We start from the raw sequence: 18,124 nt of genomic DNA on the forward strand, positions 1-18,124 counted from the left end.
CCCTGGTGGAGCTTTTTTAAATACTTCACAGCAGAGCAGCACCACTTGGACCCTTGTGGCCTGTGAATCACTCACAGTTACTCTCTCTTGACATTTGATCATTAATCACGTGATCTTTTGAATATTAAAAAGTTATGTTAATATCCCCTCTCAGGAGTGAGAGTAGGTCCACAGGCATCAGGCTTTGTGTCATCATCATAAAGACTGCTCAAGATCTGAGGATGGAATTTATTCCTGGTTCAGGTGTTGAACTCTGGAAGCCAGTCCCACAGATAGTTGTATCTCTCTTTGAATTGTGACTCACTGAGCCACACAGTCAACAAATGTGCTGCTTGTGAGCAAAGATAACAATGAACAATTCAGCTTCACCAGGCTGAACAGCAAAACAATACAAGGCAGTAGATTTGAGAGCCATTGTGTTAGATTTTCCAGTCATCCAACCAAAGCTGTGATATTTAAATGAGTCACTGCAGTCACTGTGAGTCCCGTCTCAAACATCCAGTCCAACCTGGGCTGAAACCTCCATGATGCCTGCTGAAGTGACCTTCAACAAGAACCCCCCTCCCCCGCCCCCGTAAACCGCCCTCCCAGGAATCAGCTATCGTATGAATCATGTCCGTTTCTCTCTCTCTCTCTCTCTCTCTCTCTCTCTCCTCAGCTATGCAGTGATAGCTTATGGCTGTGCGGAGTGTCCCAAGCTGAGCTGTGGCCGCGAGGGATGCGACACAGAGTTCTGCTACCACTGCCGGCAGCTGTGGCACCCCAACCAGACGTGTGACCAGGCCCGGCGTCAGCGAGCCCGCCACACCTCGGGTGGCAATGATGCCTCCACGCTATACGTCTTCAATGAAGAACCTGGAGGAGGTAGGAAGGAAAAGCTCCTGTTTGCTTTCGTCTCAGTGTCCGATATCTTTTAACAAGGGGAAACGGCTAGCTTGGGCTCTTTCCAGCGGTAACAAAAGCCGCTTCCGAGCACCTCTAAAGCTCCTTAATTAACATGTTATGTCTTGTTTGTTTAATCCGTAGAAAAGCAGGAGCGTAAAAACATCCCCTTTGACATTTCTTGGCTCTGTTCACTCTGTTGCTGTGTAGATGCAGAGGAGATCAAAGCGTGCCCTCGCTGTGGTGCCTACATCATGAAGACCAATGATGGCAGCTGTAACCGTATGAACTGCACTGTGTGTGCCTGTCAGTTCTGCTGGCTTTGTATGCAGGAGATCACCGATGTGCACTACCTCAGGTGTTCGCAGTCAGCTCATGAACACACCAACATACACGACCACATGCCCACATCTAGTGATACATTTTACAATGGATTTAATAATCAAAACATCAGTTAGGTTATTTATCAGACAAAAATGTTGAGCAGTTGCCAGGTCCTCAAATTATTTTCAGTATTTTAAACCAAAAGATTTATAAGAAAAAATACCTGACAGCAATTTATAATGAAAACAATCATTAGTTGCAGTTGGCCCTTTGATAGACTGGCAGCCTGTCCGGGGTGTTCCCTGCCTATCACCCAATGTCAGCTGGGATTGACTCCAGCCCCCCCTGAAACCCTCAGAGTGTTGGCAGTATTGCAAATGGATGGATGGGTCATTAGTTGCAGCCCTACAATGACCTATCTTGCTTTTTGTGACCTGTTCAGTGAAAGCACTGCACAAAAACACAACAGAAAGAACAGCAGAATTTGATCCCAGCACAACAGCATGAGGTGAAAATGCTCGATGGCACAAGTCCAACTCTGGCATTTGTAAGATACTTCACTTCATCCTAAAGGACCTTCATAACTGGATTCACTAAAATTAATATACCTGTATTCAACCCTTTATTCCAACTGTAGGTTTTTTAGCAGTCTGAGATTAAAAAAAAAAAAAAAACTGGTCAAGTCAGCAGAGCACATACAGTATGTCATTGTTTAGTGGCTGCGCTGCTTTAAACTGTTCGTCTGAGCTTTCATTGACTTTCCCAGTTCTGGAGGGGAGTCACTGCTGCCTTGTCATCAGTTTATCTGCTCTATCAGTCTCCATATTTCCAATGCGGCAGAATATGTAACTGAAGCTACAAGCTGATTAGGTAAATTTGAAGAAACAGTGTAATCTTCCCGCTAGGCCGAGGTCCATTTTAGAACCACCTCGTGTGAACGATTTTATAGATCATTTTAATGTTTCTGGTGCTCTTGCCGGGCATGAGCTGCATTGTTTTTTTTTTACACTCTCTCTCTCCTGCTTTTCCCCCATACTTCCCCACCCCCCGCCTTTCCTCCTCCCTCACCCTAGTCTGTCTTTCACACTACAAATTACAGTAAACGTCCTAGAGAAGGGCAAAGCTTTTACCATCTCACAGCAGATCTGAAACTTCAGAGCACAGCCATAATATCTCACCATGATTCCCCCACTCAGGCTTTTTAGAATCCCTAAGTGACATTTGCTGCTCGAACACAAACACATGCTCTGAGAAATAGCATAGCCCTAAGGTGCTGTTTGTGTTCCTTATATTGTCACTGCTGTTCCTACAAGTTAATTGCTGCTTGATTAAGACCAAACAGCATTAGTCAGTGTTGTACTGTTTTCCTTGGCAGTTTAAATTACACAACAACACCACAGGCTGATACTAAATTAAAGTAACACTTGAGGCGACATTTATTGTACCTGAAGTCATATCAGATGACAGAATATTGACTCCCCGTAAACAGACTTAAATAACAAGGCATTTGCATTTCTCTAAAAGCAGTATGCTAGAAAAATGAGTTTGTGAATCGCTGCAAATGGCTGTAATTCAAAGAGATAAAATGATAAATGCAGATGAGATCATCAACAGTGCAATGAGACAGGCTGCTAATGTCGTCATGTTGTCCGCGCTCATTTATTTCACTTGTTCCTCAAAAAAAGAATCATTCAAAAGTGTTTCATGTTTGTGCCAAAGTTGTTTGAAGCCATATGAGAGGTCACGACCTACATGATGATAATGCTTGTGTGGTCATAGTGTTTACGGTGATGATTATGAGTATGTCTATGTGTGTGTATGTATACATACTATATATGTTAAGTATGAAGCTTGGGTAAAACCAGAAATCTGTGTTAATGAGGTGATAACAAGACTTAGAGCCATGGCGTTTAGAAACAGTGGTGCTTTGAGCTAAATGCTATGCTAGCATGCTGATGTTTAGCAGTTAATATTGACCAGGTTCAGTGTTTTACCTTAAACTGTTTGCATGCTAACATTTGCTAATTAGCACAAAAAAGTAAAACTGAGACTGAGTTTAATTAGTTTATTAGTTTTATTGACATCATAAACCACCATATTAAAAAATAAATAAAACTAAATATTGACCTGATAATGGTGCTAGATGAAAAAGTAGGGGAATCACTAAGGTCATGAGAATTTGACCTCCTATCCGTAGCAAATGTCCATTCAGGATTTGTTATTTGAGATGTTTGATTCAGAACCAAACATTTCAACCATATGGTAGAACAAGAGGAACAAGAGGAAAAGAGGAAAATTCATCCTCTGGGGACCATATGTACAAAATTTCTAGGTAATCCATCCAATATCTGTGGACTGAACAGAGAGACTGACATTTCTTACCATAGGATGTTTTTTTTTTTCCCTGAAATCTGCACTAGAGTTATTTGAACTCTTAGCTGATCTCCCCTCTCGTGTCTCCTGTGTGTCTCAGTCCCTCAGGATGTACATTCTGGGGGAAGAAGCCATGGTCGCAAACCCGCAAGGTACTGTGGCAGGTGGGCATGTTGCTCGGAGCACCAGTGGTCATCTCCCTTATAGCGGGCATTGCCATCCCAGTCATCATTGTGGGCATACCAATCTACATGGGCCGAAAGGTACAAATCAGTCAGTAAAAACTGTCTCATGGGAAATCTCCGGTTCGAGTAGATTCACTTTCTTTTTGTGGGACTGTGCAGTACATCTAAAATGTTCCCATGTGGCTCTCAAGAGACATTCATTGTAAACAAATTAATCTGAATGAGATAAAAGGATTTCAGTTTTTAAATGACACACACACGTTTGCCAACATCAGTGTGTAAATGATTCCTGAAATCCTGTTAATTTGCATGTAATCAACAGATGTGAAATCACTTTTGAACACATCATCATGCACATCATGCAGGTCAGGTGGATTGTAAACTAATGGCTCACCTAATGGCAACTAAATTGCAACTAAATGTGTCATTAGGAGTGAAAGTGTTTGTCTGTCTTTGTGGTAGAACACTGTGGTAGCCCGGTGACCCCTTGCGGGCTGTTTTCCTTTCCCCTCATGCATGCTGGGATGCATTTATTCGTGGCTATGAATGAGTGACAGGAATAAGTGGTTGCACAGAATGAGAACAACAACGACCAGAACAAATTAAATTGCCATTATCTAATTTACGTTTTATTTATTACCTTCCAGGTCCATGGTCGCTGTAAGAAAAACAATATCTCAGGAAGCAAGCACTACTTGACTGTGGCGAGTGGGGTGATGATGTCCGTCTTTGTGTCGCCGGTCATAGCAGCTGTCACTGTGGGTAAGGGGCAAACAACAACATGGCCGCTTTCTGTCCTGCACACTGAGAGGAGTAATTTAAGTGTACACTTAGTTGTAAGAAAGTACATAAAATATCCATAATCTTGCGAAACATAGCACTTTATCTCTGACACCAAAGAGACCTTATATGCTAAATATGCAGATTTAAGATATTTCTCTGTTTGAATATTAAGCTGTAGTTCTATCAGACATTCAGCATCTGAGGCTGTGGATCAAAAAGTCATTAAAGATAAAGATGCTCCATGGAGGGTTAGAGCAGCACTCTGGTTGTCTGGGATATAAGACTATAGGATCAACAAGAGCGGGAAACTCACTTGCTCACATGCTACACATACCTAAAATATAAAGGAATAGTTAGACATTTTGTGAAATATGCTTAGTGCTTTCTTGACATGAGTTATATGAAGAAAACCACTCACACATCCTGTCACCAGCAGCCAGCTAATTTAGCTTAGCACAAAAAATGGCCAACTTGCATGCATCTCTAAACCTCACTGATTCGCATGCAGATATCCTAAAATGCCAGACTAGTCTTTTAATAAATCATGAGTTATACACATAATTCATTAAAACTTTTAGTGTACAGCCATATGAATAGTCACAAACTAGGTTTCTGTATGCAAATGTACCACTTGATTTCATTACCACACAGACACTCACAGTGCAAAGTAACATTTTGATGACTCATTCCACTTCCTACTGTAGGTAACATTCGTGGCTGTGACAGAAATCCTTAAGGCTTTGTCAGCTTCTCAGCTTTCCTCTGCAGTGTCACAACCATCACTATACCGCACACTGATGTGCCCTCCTTCGGCACAACACACTCAAACACATATTTAGCCACACTGTACTCCTCATCCTCACCTCCTGCCCCTGTGTATCCCTCCCTGCTGTCTCTACGCCCCTTCAGTTTCATTTTTCTCTCTGGCTCTTTCTCTCCCTCATATGTTTCCTCATATCGCTTCTGTTTTTGTGCTCTCGCAGCTCTTGAGTTGTTATTTTGTTTCTCATATTTCAGTCACAGCTCCCTTGTCTTGTTTGTTTCTCTCTTTTTTGACTCACACACACACAGACATACTCACAGTCTCCTGCGTCCATCCCTCTCTCTCTCTCTCTCTGTGAGCAGTTTGGCTGGCAGGCTCATCCTCTTGCCCTGGTTTCACCCTGTTGCTAAGTCCAATAGTGTCCCAGTGTTCCCGCTGTGTTAATGATGTCCCTTTGTTTGGTCGGCACTTCTCTTTGTGTCCCCAAATTCCTATCTCAATCACAGGTTGCATAATCACACAGCATAGGGAGGCTGCTGCTCATCCAGTTTGGAGGTTTGTTAAAAGCACTTTTGTGAAGGTTATGGAGGAGAGTGGGGAGAAAATTGAAGCTGTGAAATGAAATTTGACTTTGCCAGTGTGGGCATGCACTGCAGTATTCTCATTTTGACTTAAAAACAGGTGATTCATCACAGTGATAATTTTATCCATTACTTAATTGTTATTTCACAATTATTGTATCCTGCCAATGCACAAACTGTGTTTCTTTCTGGTGCATTTAAGGAAACTCTGACAATCAAGTTTAGAGAGAGAAAAGCCATGTATTCACAACCCATGTTGTCAGAGGAAAATGGACAGGACCAATAAAATAATATTCTGTGACTTTTCAGATGTCCACAGCAGGGATGTCTTTCCACCTCTCAACGTATTACATCTATAATCTTATCATACAACCAGGAAATGGCATTCTGGCCAAGGTAGCAAAACAAACAAACAAAAAAACCCCACAGAGGTTTCAAAACTTATAAAACAGACTTATAATGAATTAGATATAATATGACAAGAGTAATCAAGGCTCACAAAAATCAGGAAGAGGAAATAATTAAATTAGGAATGGACTTAAAAGCTCACAGGGAAATAGATCCCTTGCTTGGCACCTCACAAACATGTAGAAATACATAATTTATGAGAATGTAAATAGCTTTATTTGGACTCACACAATTGCATAAATGCAGAGGTGAAGATGCCAAGAAAATCTTTTCAACTCCATGTGTACTGTAAGCTTCAGTCTAATCCAGAGTGAGGCAGGAGGGACTCCCCCTTGTGTTTGTTGTGGATTATTGCAATTATATGGTGAAAATGTTCAACTCTTTAAAGGTGCACTCAGCAAATTTAAAATGCCATGAAACATAAAAGCTATTAATGTTAAAACGTATTTACTAGTCACAGTGAGTTCTATCCAGAAAAAATGAATGAAATTACATTGCATGGATCAAACTTGAACACTAGAAATGTTTTACAAGAAGTTTTTGTTACTAACTTGATGTTGATAGTGACAGAAAAGAAGATTTACCAGGGAAGGCAGGTTTATTGAAATATAGTGGCACGTTGCATTATGGGAACTTTCCTGTGTTTTCTGAGCCTGACCCATACTAAGGACTAACAGTCTCTCTTGCAAGGCCCCTTAACTTTATTGGGGTGCAGTACTAAATCACAGCGATACTCTTTTAATAACCGTTTATATGTTACTAAAAGATGGTTTTACACAAATGGTTATATTGATATCATGAATTATGAATTTGTTTCAAAAGCTTTTCCATTTTCCTGCAGGTGTGGGTGTACCGCTAATGCTGACTTATGTCTATGGGGTGGTCCCCATGTCACTCTGTAGGAATGGGTGGTGTCGACCACAGAGTGAACCCCCTGAAACACACAAAATCCAACTGGAGGACTTAGCCAGCTGTGAGTGCAGAGTTCAGTCACTGTAAACTTTAGGTTAGGTCAAGTGCTGACATAATTTACGTTAGTGCTGAGTTGTGATTTTCGCTCTGAAGCACGGCCTAATCTGATGAAGTTTCAACTTCTCTTATAGATCTTCTATTCTCTCATGTAGTCAGTGACCACTGGACGGGTCAGAACAACCCAACGCTCAGCGACACCAGCGTCCAGGAAGTCAGAGTCAGTGTACAGGAAGTGGGTGTCCTCCCAAGTACGAGCACCTCGCCCCCAGACCTAGATAGCTATGCGGGATTGGACGAAGCTGCAAAACGCCATGAATATACCGAGCAGGACAGCCCATCAGACTGCGAGGTGGTTATTGTGCCTGACAGCAAGCTCGACGACACACAAGCGCTTCCTCTGAGGTAAATGTTGCTTCTGGATTTCCTCTGTTTATGACGTCTCTTATAACGTCCCTATGTTGATGCCTCTGTGTACGTCTGTTGTCACCACAGGGAAGGAACCAATATTGAGGTTCGTGTGGAAATTGAGACCCACCCCAGAGGCGCCCGCCAGTCCAGCCTAAGTAGCATCCTGTCTAGCAGAAGCTTGTCAGCAGAGTCTCTGGGACACCCGCAGTCCCAGTCCCAAGACTACCTGTGTGCCTCAGAACTGGAAGAAAGACGAGAGGGGGGAGGAGGGAAAGGAGAGGAGCAGGAGGGAAGAGAGAAACCAGGAGGGGAGGTGGCAGGAAGAGATGAAGGGACAGGTTTCCCAGTATTTGACATAGATGGTGTATGAGGTCCTCCTGGTGCAGGCTTTGCACTTGGTTGAAGATTTTAGTCAGGTTTATTGGAAAATAAACAAATCCACGAGCTGACGTGTCACTGGACTGACCTGAAAATCGTTGGCCAAGGCCGCCTCCTGCTTCCAAGACGGGCCCTCCCACCAGATGCCTTCTAGCTCCAGCCTCTAAAGGAAGATGCGGGTTTAGAGAGAGAGCAAATGAGAAAAGATGAGAGCGTGTGAGTGTGTGTGTATGAGACAAAGCATGAGACCATGACATGACAACTGGAGGGGGAATAAACTGTAAAGCAGACGGGATAGCACCCATCAGTGAATCTAAAACAGAAGTGACTGAGAGCATGTTAGCCAACTAGTTCAGTCTGTTTTTTTCCCTCTGTGGTCCTTTCTGAAAAAAACTACCTTACTCCCCCTCTATTATAAATCTATTTCATGAAGCCCTCTCTTCGTCTGGCTGTACTCTTATACTCCTTTTAGTGACCTCACCTCCCTCCTCCCTCTCCCTTTACAAATAAAGAAACCCTTACAAGCATGATTTGTTTTATGGGGGGGGGGGGTTAAGAATCTAACAACTGTCTTTGTCAGTGAGTAAATATCAAACACTTCCCAAGCCATGCTGCAAGACAGTCAGATGATTTCTTTTTTCTACCTTAAAGAATTTGTCCAGAACTTAAGGATGCAGTGTTCACACTCGAATTGGGCTATTTTAAACAGACGACGCATGCTGCACTGTTCGATTCCTCCCCTGTGAAAGAAGTCCAGCTGGAAAATGACATCTGGAAACTGCTCAAGCCTGTAACTGTTCTCTTACTGGATTCAGAGATGCTCTGTGACATTATGGCGGTGATTGTTTGAATTGAATTGATTGGAGGGCTTATAAATACCATGAATTATAACTATTAATCACAGATCCACAGTCTTCCATGGAAGCAGATAAGGGGCAATGTCACGTTTTCATTGTGTTAGTGCAGCTTTGTAGCCTTTAAGGGGCTATTTCCCTCTAAACCATAGAGGGAGACATTGCTTTAGATTGTAAAAATGCTCATTCTAATGCAGATACTAAACTTGCATTAGAGACAACAACATGGCAGCAACACTGCACTTGGAAGTGTCTCAACTTTAAAAATAGCTGCATGATTATACTACTTGCTGTGTAACCAGGATAACACATATACGCACACACACAAGCAAGACGTACATGTTCACATACACAGTCACACACACATATGTCCACACACACACACACACACACACATACACACAGCAGTCAGTGTAGCTGCAGTGATGTGCACTGCTGAGGACATTAAATATAAACTAATAAACTAAAGGCCCTCTCAAATGATCACAGAGCACCAAATTTAAAACAGCAGCATGCCACCTCAGGCTAAACTGTAATAACCCCTTCTAGATGATTTATGAGAAATACATGACTATACATGCACTGCTTAGCTTCCTGAGTGTGAAATACTTGTGAGAGATGAACTCAGATGTGACATGATAACCTGTGCTGGGTTGTGGAGAGAAATGGAATAAAGATTTCACCATGAAGGACAAAAATGCAATGCATGTGTTGTATGTGTCGGAAATGTATTATTTTTCTCCAGTAAAAGTTTTAAGTGGTGTTCGGAGGGTTTCCTCATATGGCACATGTGGGAAATTTTCTTTTCCTTGAGAGAGGGCATTTATGCCTTTACTGTATAGCTTAGGAGTAGGAGTACAGACAGGCAACAGAGAAAACACCAAAAAATCAACCAAAAACCCCAGTCAGAATTAAACAGGGAATGCTGCAGGTTATGTTTATGGTGTTGTTGGCTGGTGGTATGCAACCTTTTTGGTTTGTAACCCCCAAAACAGAAGCAAAGTGTTGCTGTGACTCTCTGTAACCTTTCTTTTATTTATTTTTTTAGTCTCAAGTAGGAAAAATTATCCACTAATTCACAAGAGAGGAACTTAGAGGACAATATGAAAAGATAGACATAATTCTGTGTGGAAATGTGTTTTGTCTGTTTTTCTCTCCTGTTAAGCATCTTGTGGCCCCTGGTGGGTATCCTGACCCGTAGGTTGGGAACCACTGGGAACCACTTTTGTCTGTACTTGTCTTGATTTAAATTACATTAATCTATAGTTTATTTTATTAAAACATCACAATGCTGTTGTGCAGTTAAGTGAAGATGGCTAAATACAAAAATTGCAATAACCAGTTATAGTCAATAGAGGGCGCCAACATACACAAAAACTAATGCATTACTTTGAAATTTTGTCTAGTTTAGTGGTTGCTACTTGATCATTTAGATTTCATTAGTGTGGCCCAACCTTTGGAGATGATGGGGGAAATGACCTTATTCATAACTAGATGTGTAATTTGAATTCTATCATTAGTTAAAACAACAATTAGAGTGTTGTTTCTGCTGACTGAAATACTATATTAAACACATTATGGGAATAAGAAGAGCAAAACTTGGCAGTGGATCAACCACAGGTCAATAAACCACAGAAAATCCTAGGAGAACAAAAAGTGCAATTGTAAGCTCATTAGCCATCAACTCATTAGTGAGTTTAAGTCGTCCACACTGCAATAAGTATGTAGTGATTTTTTCATTAAGGTCGCTCCCTCAAACTGGAGCACTTTGGAGGAAGCGTCCTAGCTCACCAAGGTTAGGAGGACACGCCCTTAACTTTGGAAACGGTGCAGTGGGTGCATGTGCTCACCTCAGCTGCTCACATTATCAGTGGGGAAGGGGAAAAGGAGAGAGACTGAGGGTGGTAACTTAATATCAGCGGGTTCTCACTTCGCCTTTATCCCCCCCTCTTTTCCTCTTTGGCGCATACGCCGTCGAGCTCAGCTCGCCGCTGCTGTATTTACCTCCCTGTGGTCCGGAAACTGGGGGATCCTCCACCTGCCGGAGAGCAGACACACCTCGGGATGGATGCCCTGAAATCCGCCGGAAGAGCGATTATCAAGAGCCCCGGAGTTCCGCGGCACACATGGGGAACTTCAAAGCACGAAAGTGAGTAAGAACAATGCGTGTGTTTAAATGTTCAGATTTGGTACACAATGTTGCAAGGATTTTTTGGGGCGATGTAGCAAAAGGTGGTATTATCTCTGAGAGAGGTAGAGGAGGACAGTGTGTGCCTCTGGCTGTTCGAAGTAAGCTAGTGGTCTGTTGTGTTTTATTACTGGAGAGCTTTTGTTTGTCTTGCGGCCAAATGTAGCTGATATACCGTGGTGCACAAAGCTGTACAGTTACAAGCTGTTTTATTATGTTGTTAAGTCTCACTTGTAATTTACTTCACTTCCTTCTGAGTGACATACGACCAGTCCTACTGCCAGGCTGTGCCTCAACAAAACAACTAGCCTATTAGCATAAATTAGAACTAGCTAATTAGAAGTGACACTGAAAGTTAGTCTAATAATCGAGTTGTCGAGCCACAAAAAATTGATTGGCAAACGTCTTTAAAGTGGATTAATTGTTTACTCAAGCAAAATATGACAAATATATCCTGATTATAGCTTCTTGAATGTGAGGATTTGCTTATTTTTATGGTCTATGTTGGTTTGAAATTCATATTTTTGTGTTTTAGACGGTTAATTGGTTAAAACATTCTAAGATATCACCTCATGTTAGAACTTGTGATGGGCATTTTTCTCTTTTTGTGACATTTAATGGAGGAATCAGTCAATCAGTAGTTCACAGTATGATACTTGATACTTGAAAAATCCTTTATGTGTGCATTTTTAAGCAATACATTCAAGGTAATATAATACATAGTTATTTAAGTTAACGCAGACTTTCATTAAAAACACTTACGATAGATAGATGGATAGATAGATAGATAGATAGATAGACAGATAGACAGACAAACCACATCCAAATGACATTCAGTGATATACAACACCATGTACTTTATTGTGGGCAAGGTTTTCACATTATTCAGAAATTATTATACAAGTGATGTAAGATTGCTCCTGGACTACTACAGTGTGAAGTACAGGAGGTTGTGGGTGCTGAGCGAAGGGTCAGAGCAACAACCCTGTCACACCGTCAGTGTCAGGCAGAGAGTGAGGGGGCTGCGTTGCTGCCTGCAGCGCTGCCGTCTCACTGATGTGTGAAGTGTTGTCTTGAACGCTTCCTCCCTGCAGCTTCATCGCCCTGCAAGCTTTTCGCTTCCATAAATGTCAACATGCTGATTTTGCCTCATCCTGAATTCCTGCTTAGTGAATAATCAGCCGCCCATGTCAGCTTTCATTAAACATGACTGATTAATTTCACAGCCAGGAAGATGTGCTCGGTTTCTTCACGCTCTCTAGGAAATGTTCTAGATGATTTATTGAATATTGAGTATTGAGTGGAGGTCTGTGGGATTTAAAAGTTTTCTCATTGGATTAGGGCATTAATGATTCTCTCTGATGGTTTTAGATGCATTAGTTTCTCACTCTCTCTCTCACAGGATGTCAACATTAAGTGACAGGTTGTCCTGAATGGTTTGGGATGATGGCTGTTGATGGCTGCTAGGCTCAAACTTCGGATCTTAATTTTTGTGCAAACATTGATGGATGGGAGTAGTTATTATTTCCTCAACACCGCCAACATCACCATGTCTCCATCATTACCATGGCGACTTTATGATGACAAAAGCTGACAAGCAAACCGTCGATATGTTATCTGGACAGTCATTGTCTGTGTCACATTGTTAGCAGGAGCCTCTGCATTGTGTTTTTTCTTCTCTTATTGTTGTTCGTGTCAGAAGGAGAGGGAAGAAAGAGCAGAATGATATAGTCAGAGCAGACTCCAGCTGGATTTTAGCTCCTGATGACAGAGGCACTTTGTGCCTTGAGAGCCACCAGAGGAATCAGGCTGGAAAAATGTGTACACAGCAGTCACAAAACAGTACAGACAGACAGGGTGACTGCTGATGTCCACAAGCTACTTAGCAGGCAATTTGGAGAGAGGACAGCGTCTGTATGCCAGCATGTGGCGATGCGTCAAAGATGGCTGTTGGAATGCAAATAAGGCAACATTGCAGCTGCTTGGCACATTCACACAAATTAGGTGTGATTAAAGTTAGAAAAAAAAGGTGAAGAATTATTTGTGTCCTGTCTCCTGGCTGCAGGAAATTGCATAAATAATGTGAGTGTGAAGTCACCTTATTTAAATAACCACAGTTAATGCCAATAAACAGTTAATTTATGGACAGATTCTGTATATTACCTGTGGCTTTCCAAGTTGTTTGATAGTGAGATTATGTAGAGGCTTAGTCATATGACAGAAAATCAATATCATAATAAATTTCAACTACCACCGTGACATTTGAGTTTCTGCTTAGAGGTCATGTGTTAAATATGCCAAACTATCAGTATTAAAATATTAGCAGTAGTGATTTATTTTACATGAGACTGAAGAGTTAAGATGAGACGAGACAAAAGCACTGGAGCGTGACTTGGATGTTGCATTTTTAAGGGACAGTGCCACTCAAAAGCACCCAGGGATAGCTTTTAATTCAATGTGCCGACATAGTTAACTTGGTTACTCCTTGACCTTTCTGCTAATGCCACTGTTAGGGCTGAACTTTCCCCTTGACCAGCACTTTGGTTAATGATCCTTTTAGACATGTACCTCATTACATTAATGGCAATTTTACATGTCAGTCTGAGTGCCTGGGTCAAGTTTATGTAAAAGTCATGATGCAGTCTTGCAAGTTTGCACCAAGTAACATTTCTGCAGCACATCCAACACAGCAAAAGAATTGAATTGTATACTGTTAGATTAATATAAAGCCCGGAGCAGTACAAGGTAAAACGCACAGTGATTACATGTCTTATTTACCCTATTAAGAGCAGTGTAATTAGCCGATGGCTTAATTATCATGTTTTATGCACAGAGAAAATAAAAGTGGGTTAATAAGTCAGGACACATTGTAAATGAGCCAATTTTAAGACACTTCTCATATCAAATCAGTCCAAAAATGAGTATATGTAGAGCAGGAATAGCAGGCTACAGCCACAATATTAATCAGACCAGCGCACCCTGCCTAAATTCTTCTTTCTTGCATATCACATGGATAAAGTGATGAATATGCATACACCATGTGCACAAATAGATATTAAATGAGTCCCAACTTAACATTTTGTTATTTTGTGCTTGGGTGCAGGTATCCCTCACACTCACAACAGTCATAATTTAAGGCTTCAATTGCAAAATAACTTTTGAATTGCACTGTTCATGCAGCCTGTGAGAGATTGCTTTCCTGCAGTGTCACTGCTCTCACTCATGCAGCAGGCGCCAAACAGTGGGCAAACATTGTGGCTCTTTTCATAAAGCTCCTGTTAAATCTGAATAAAGCTGTGCTGGCCACCTGTGTCTAAATAACCAAAAACTGTCACTTTCACAGGTAGATGAAGCAAGTAATCTGTTGTATTTCATGTCTGAAAAGGACTTAAGAATAATCTTGGATTTTCATGAAATTTGTTGTTGATGAACATAGTTCTGTGCATAGTTACCTCTTATTTTTTTAAACAAGATATTCACACCCCCAAAATTTGAACCTGACAAACTGAACAAAATTGAAATACCACGTTAAATTCTGAAGTACTTTTCTGTATGATGGCAGTGGCATTCCTGATGTGTGTGTGGAATACTGTATTCTACTGACAGTGTGCAAGTCTGACTAATCCATTAGTGCTTGTGACAGCTATTTAGTGCAACCAAATCTCTTCTTCTGTATTTAAATGACCTCAAGATAGGGCACACATTCGGCATGATAAATAAGTAAAAATCCAGCATGATTGTTTGCTCTATAGTTATACTAGCACTCTTTCTACAAGTAAGAAAAACAGAATAATTTAGTTTTCTGTCTTACTAACATAAAATAAGTTATTTCTGGACACGTACTGGAACCAGTCCTCAGTTCTGTAGCCAGCAGAAAACTGACACGTACAGCGCTTCCCCATCGCCCCTCGTGGCCGTCTGTTGTCATCTGTTGAGGTCAAAGCCACTGGCAGTACGGACGAGGACACAGCATGTGCCTGGAGTACAAGCCATCCCTTTGGATCACGTCACGTACAGTAGAAACAGTAGGGACCTTTCTGAGTCTCAGAAGTCACACGCACTTGCCCTTGGCACCAAGGACATCCATTCTGTACAGTCTGCATCAGTTTAAAACTGTGTAGCTTTGAGACAGACTGACTGGTATCCAGTAAGACTGCGTGTCCTTTTTTGTCATGTGCCTTGTTTTGCGATGAATATATAACATTTTGCTTCTGCTGCACAGCTGTGTGATCAGTATCAAAGAAAAAAACTGAAAATAATGAGCCTCATTTAGTCCTTGAATACACAACTCAAGTGTGCCTCTGTTACATCCTCAAGCTTTGTTGCTGTGAGGAAAAGAACATGCAGTTTGTATTGCTTTGCGGCAAAGAGAAGATCTTGATGTGAAATTAGTGGACTCAACAGTCATTAGGTTCGACTGGTTGGGAACTCTGGCAGTGAGTACAGCCCGCGGTTCTATTAAAGCTGACAAGGAGCTTGACTGAATGACATGCAGGAGGCAGTAGTGTCAGTTAGCACTGCCCCTCGAGGAGCAATTATCTCTCAGTGGCTCGTTAAAACTCGAGAACCCGTGAGACATGGGCATACAGTACCAGTAAGGAGGAGGAGGAGGGAGAGCAGAGGGAATGGTGGGAACATAGAGGAATAATGATGGAGGGAATGTGAAAGAGGGGGGTGAAGGCTGGGATTAGAGTGTGCAGCAAATTACAGGGGATTCCTTTTGCTTTGAATGTGATAAATAAGATGAGGGGTTGATAATTGGGGGCTGATGGAGCATTTGGATTTGTGTTATGATGCACCATTAAAGTGTCATCAATGCAGTTTTGATATTGAGTACAAAATCTAATCCGTCTGTAGCCTGGGAAACCCATTTAGAGTTATTTCAAAGAGACATATTTTCCCACTTACCCCTATTGATGTCATGAGATGTGATTTCTGTCATTACCCTGATGCAGAGGAGATGACTGGAACTGTATTTGTGGTGCTCAAGGTTGTGGAAAATTCCAGTTAAAATGATCAACAGCAACAGTGTTCCAGTTTCCTCTGGTTTCATTAGAACTACAAGTTTGCCTATGCATTGCCTTAATGCATTGCTTTCAGTGGCAAGGCCCTCAATTTATTCAACATGACGTGTACAGGAAAGGTTGTATTAGCATACAGTATATGACCTTTTACAGCAGTGCCCTGTTTACAGTTGGACAAACACGCATGCTAAAAATATAATGCTACTTTACTAAAAAGTAAATAATTAAAAACCACATTAATACAAAATCACAAAAATACTGTTAAACCATATGTACCACCATATCCTGGTGGTCCACTATTTCCAGTAAGTTACTTTTCATTTTAAACCAGTTAAACCAATATGTGCTCTTATAGCTGAGCCTCACTGTATCACTCGATGATTTAACTGAGCACACTTCCCACCTATATGCTGCATAATTCATCCTCATAGCCTCATCAGTCTCACCAGTCGCAGACTGGGGATAGATTAGATGATAAAATGCTGCTAATGCGTTTTCATGGAGCATGCTTTGAGGAAAGTAACCTGTAATGGATTTCTTATTTCAATGATCACATTTGCTAAAATTGTGAGGTATAGTTTGCATCGGATCGCTGAATTTAAGTTAAGATAATCAGGATTTGGTTTCAGTTTGTGTTCTGTAGTCCTCTGTAGAGTAGAGGAGTGACATAAAAAGGTTGAGACACTGTATTATTAGACAGTTTGCCTTTACTAGATTTAACAAATGTCGTATTTTCCTCTTTTGAAATGTACTTTGTAGCCATTTCCCTTTTAGTGAATGTGAAATGAGCAAAAATGACAGCGAACGTGATGTTCAAATGCAGTTTTATTTAGATGCATGAATAATAACTCAGAGGATTTTTGTGTGAGTGCATGGCCTTTTGACTCTCTCCACTTTGGTCAGAAGAGAACTACATGAGCTAAATCCCCCTATGAGTGTGATTAGTTGGATTACTGTCAAAGGCACAGCTACATCAGTGACAGCTCTGACACAGACTTTATTTTTGCTTCTTATTTGACTCCCCCCCACTTAGTTTCATTTCTGTGAAACTTTATGCATTCTTTTATCATAGTTTCCTTAACTAGGTATTATTTTGCGTCTGTGAGATTAGATTTTAATACAGTATTCAGTTAGGAAGATTACTAATATTTTGCATGTCTATTACCCAAGTGCCCAGAGTCTGACTTGTGCTCTTTTTAGCCTTGCAGCAAGAGTCTGGGGATGGCAGTGTGTGTTGGTCAACGCAGCACTTTGGTCCAGGCTGAAATATTTAAACAACTATTGGACAGACTGCTATGAAATGCTGTTTATTATTAATTCAGACATTCATGTTTCCCAGAGGATGAGTCCTACTCACTTTGATGATCCCTTAAATTTCTCTCTAGGGCCACTGTTGCATGGTCATGACACTTGGTTTAGGCATTCATGTCCCTCTCAGGATGAATTGTAATAATTGTGGTGATCCCCTTGTGTTTAGTGCCAATTAACAGTATTAGCATGCTAACACTCTAAACTTAGATGATGAACATGGTAAACATTATGCTGAGCATGGCTGTAGAGTGGCCTAATGGAAGTTTCTTGTTCAATATCTTATATTTTGTGCTGCAGAAAATGAATATCACCCCATCTGTGTGAATCTATTATCTGTTTAACTAAGGTTTACTAAGGAGCATTTTTTGGTATTTTGCTCAGTCAAGAAGAGATGGAGTATTAAATGGATTTAGGCGGTTGTCACACCAAACATGTTTTCGAGCAGGTTTGTTTGGGCAGATGTGAACAGTGCTATTCAGCCTCACACTGGGTTGACAAGTGCTTCACCACACTAACTGTTCCTCTTGTCACACTTGTCGTCTTGTGTTTTAATCCTGCGGTTGCCATGGGTATTTTGAAATTTAATAAAGCCCCATTCTGTTCCTATCGTAGGTCTGGGTTTAATCAAAGCTTAGTGGGGAGCCCATCTGTCCTTTATTCTGCAACTATCATTCATGTATTAATACCTTA

General features: G+C 41.2%; 2 protein-coding genes across 9 annotated transcripts in view; both read left to right on the top strand.

Moving 5' to 3' along the window:
• si:ch211-278j3.3 (E3 ubiquitin-protein ligase RNF19B) overlaps positions 1-9,609 on the top strand; it is a 24,981-nt gene extending 15,372 nt beyond the window's left edge. Inside the window, 7 exon segments of the mRNA XM_051071902.1 lie at positions 659-864; positions 1,093-1,240; positions 3,680-3,842; positions 4,412-4,526; positions 7,141-7,272; positions 7,424-7,673; positions 7,764-9,609. Of these exon segments, the coding sequence (XP_050927859.1) occupies positions 659-864; positions 1,093-1,240; positions 3,680-3,842; positions 4,412-4,526; positions 7,141-7,272; positions 7,424-7,673; positions 7,764-8,049 (1,300 nt within the window). The 3' untranslated portion in view covers positions 8,050-9,609.
• Positions 9,610-10,687: 1,078 nt separating this feature from the next.
• The window catches only part of si:dkey-71h2.2 (low density lipoprotein receptor adapter protein 1), an 89,012-nt gene continuing 81,575 nt past the window's right edge, over positions 10,688-18,124 (top strand). For 2 of the 8 annotated variants that reach the window (XM_051071908.1, XM_051071907.1), the window contains exon 1: positions 10,690-11,060. In XM_051071908.1, the coding sequence (XP_050927865.1) occupies positions 10,976-11,060 (85 nt within the window). In that variant the 5' untranslated portion in view covers positions 10,690-10,975. Of the gene's footprint in view, positions 11,061-18,124 lie in introns of all 8 variants that reach the window. The other 6 variants (XM_051071909.1, XM_018694435.2, XM_018694436.2 and 3 more) reach the window with 4 other exon arrangements.

This window comes from Lates calcarifer, linkage group LG7_1, assembly GCF_001640805.2.
Source record: "Lates calcarifer isolate ASB-BC8 linkage group LG7_1, TLL_Latcal_v3, whole genome shotgun sequence".
In the NCBI taxonomy this organism is placed as follows: domain Eukaryota; kingdom Metazoa; phylum Chordata; class Actinopteri; family Centropomidae; genus Lates; species Lates calcarifer.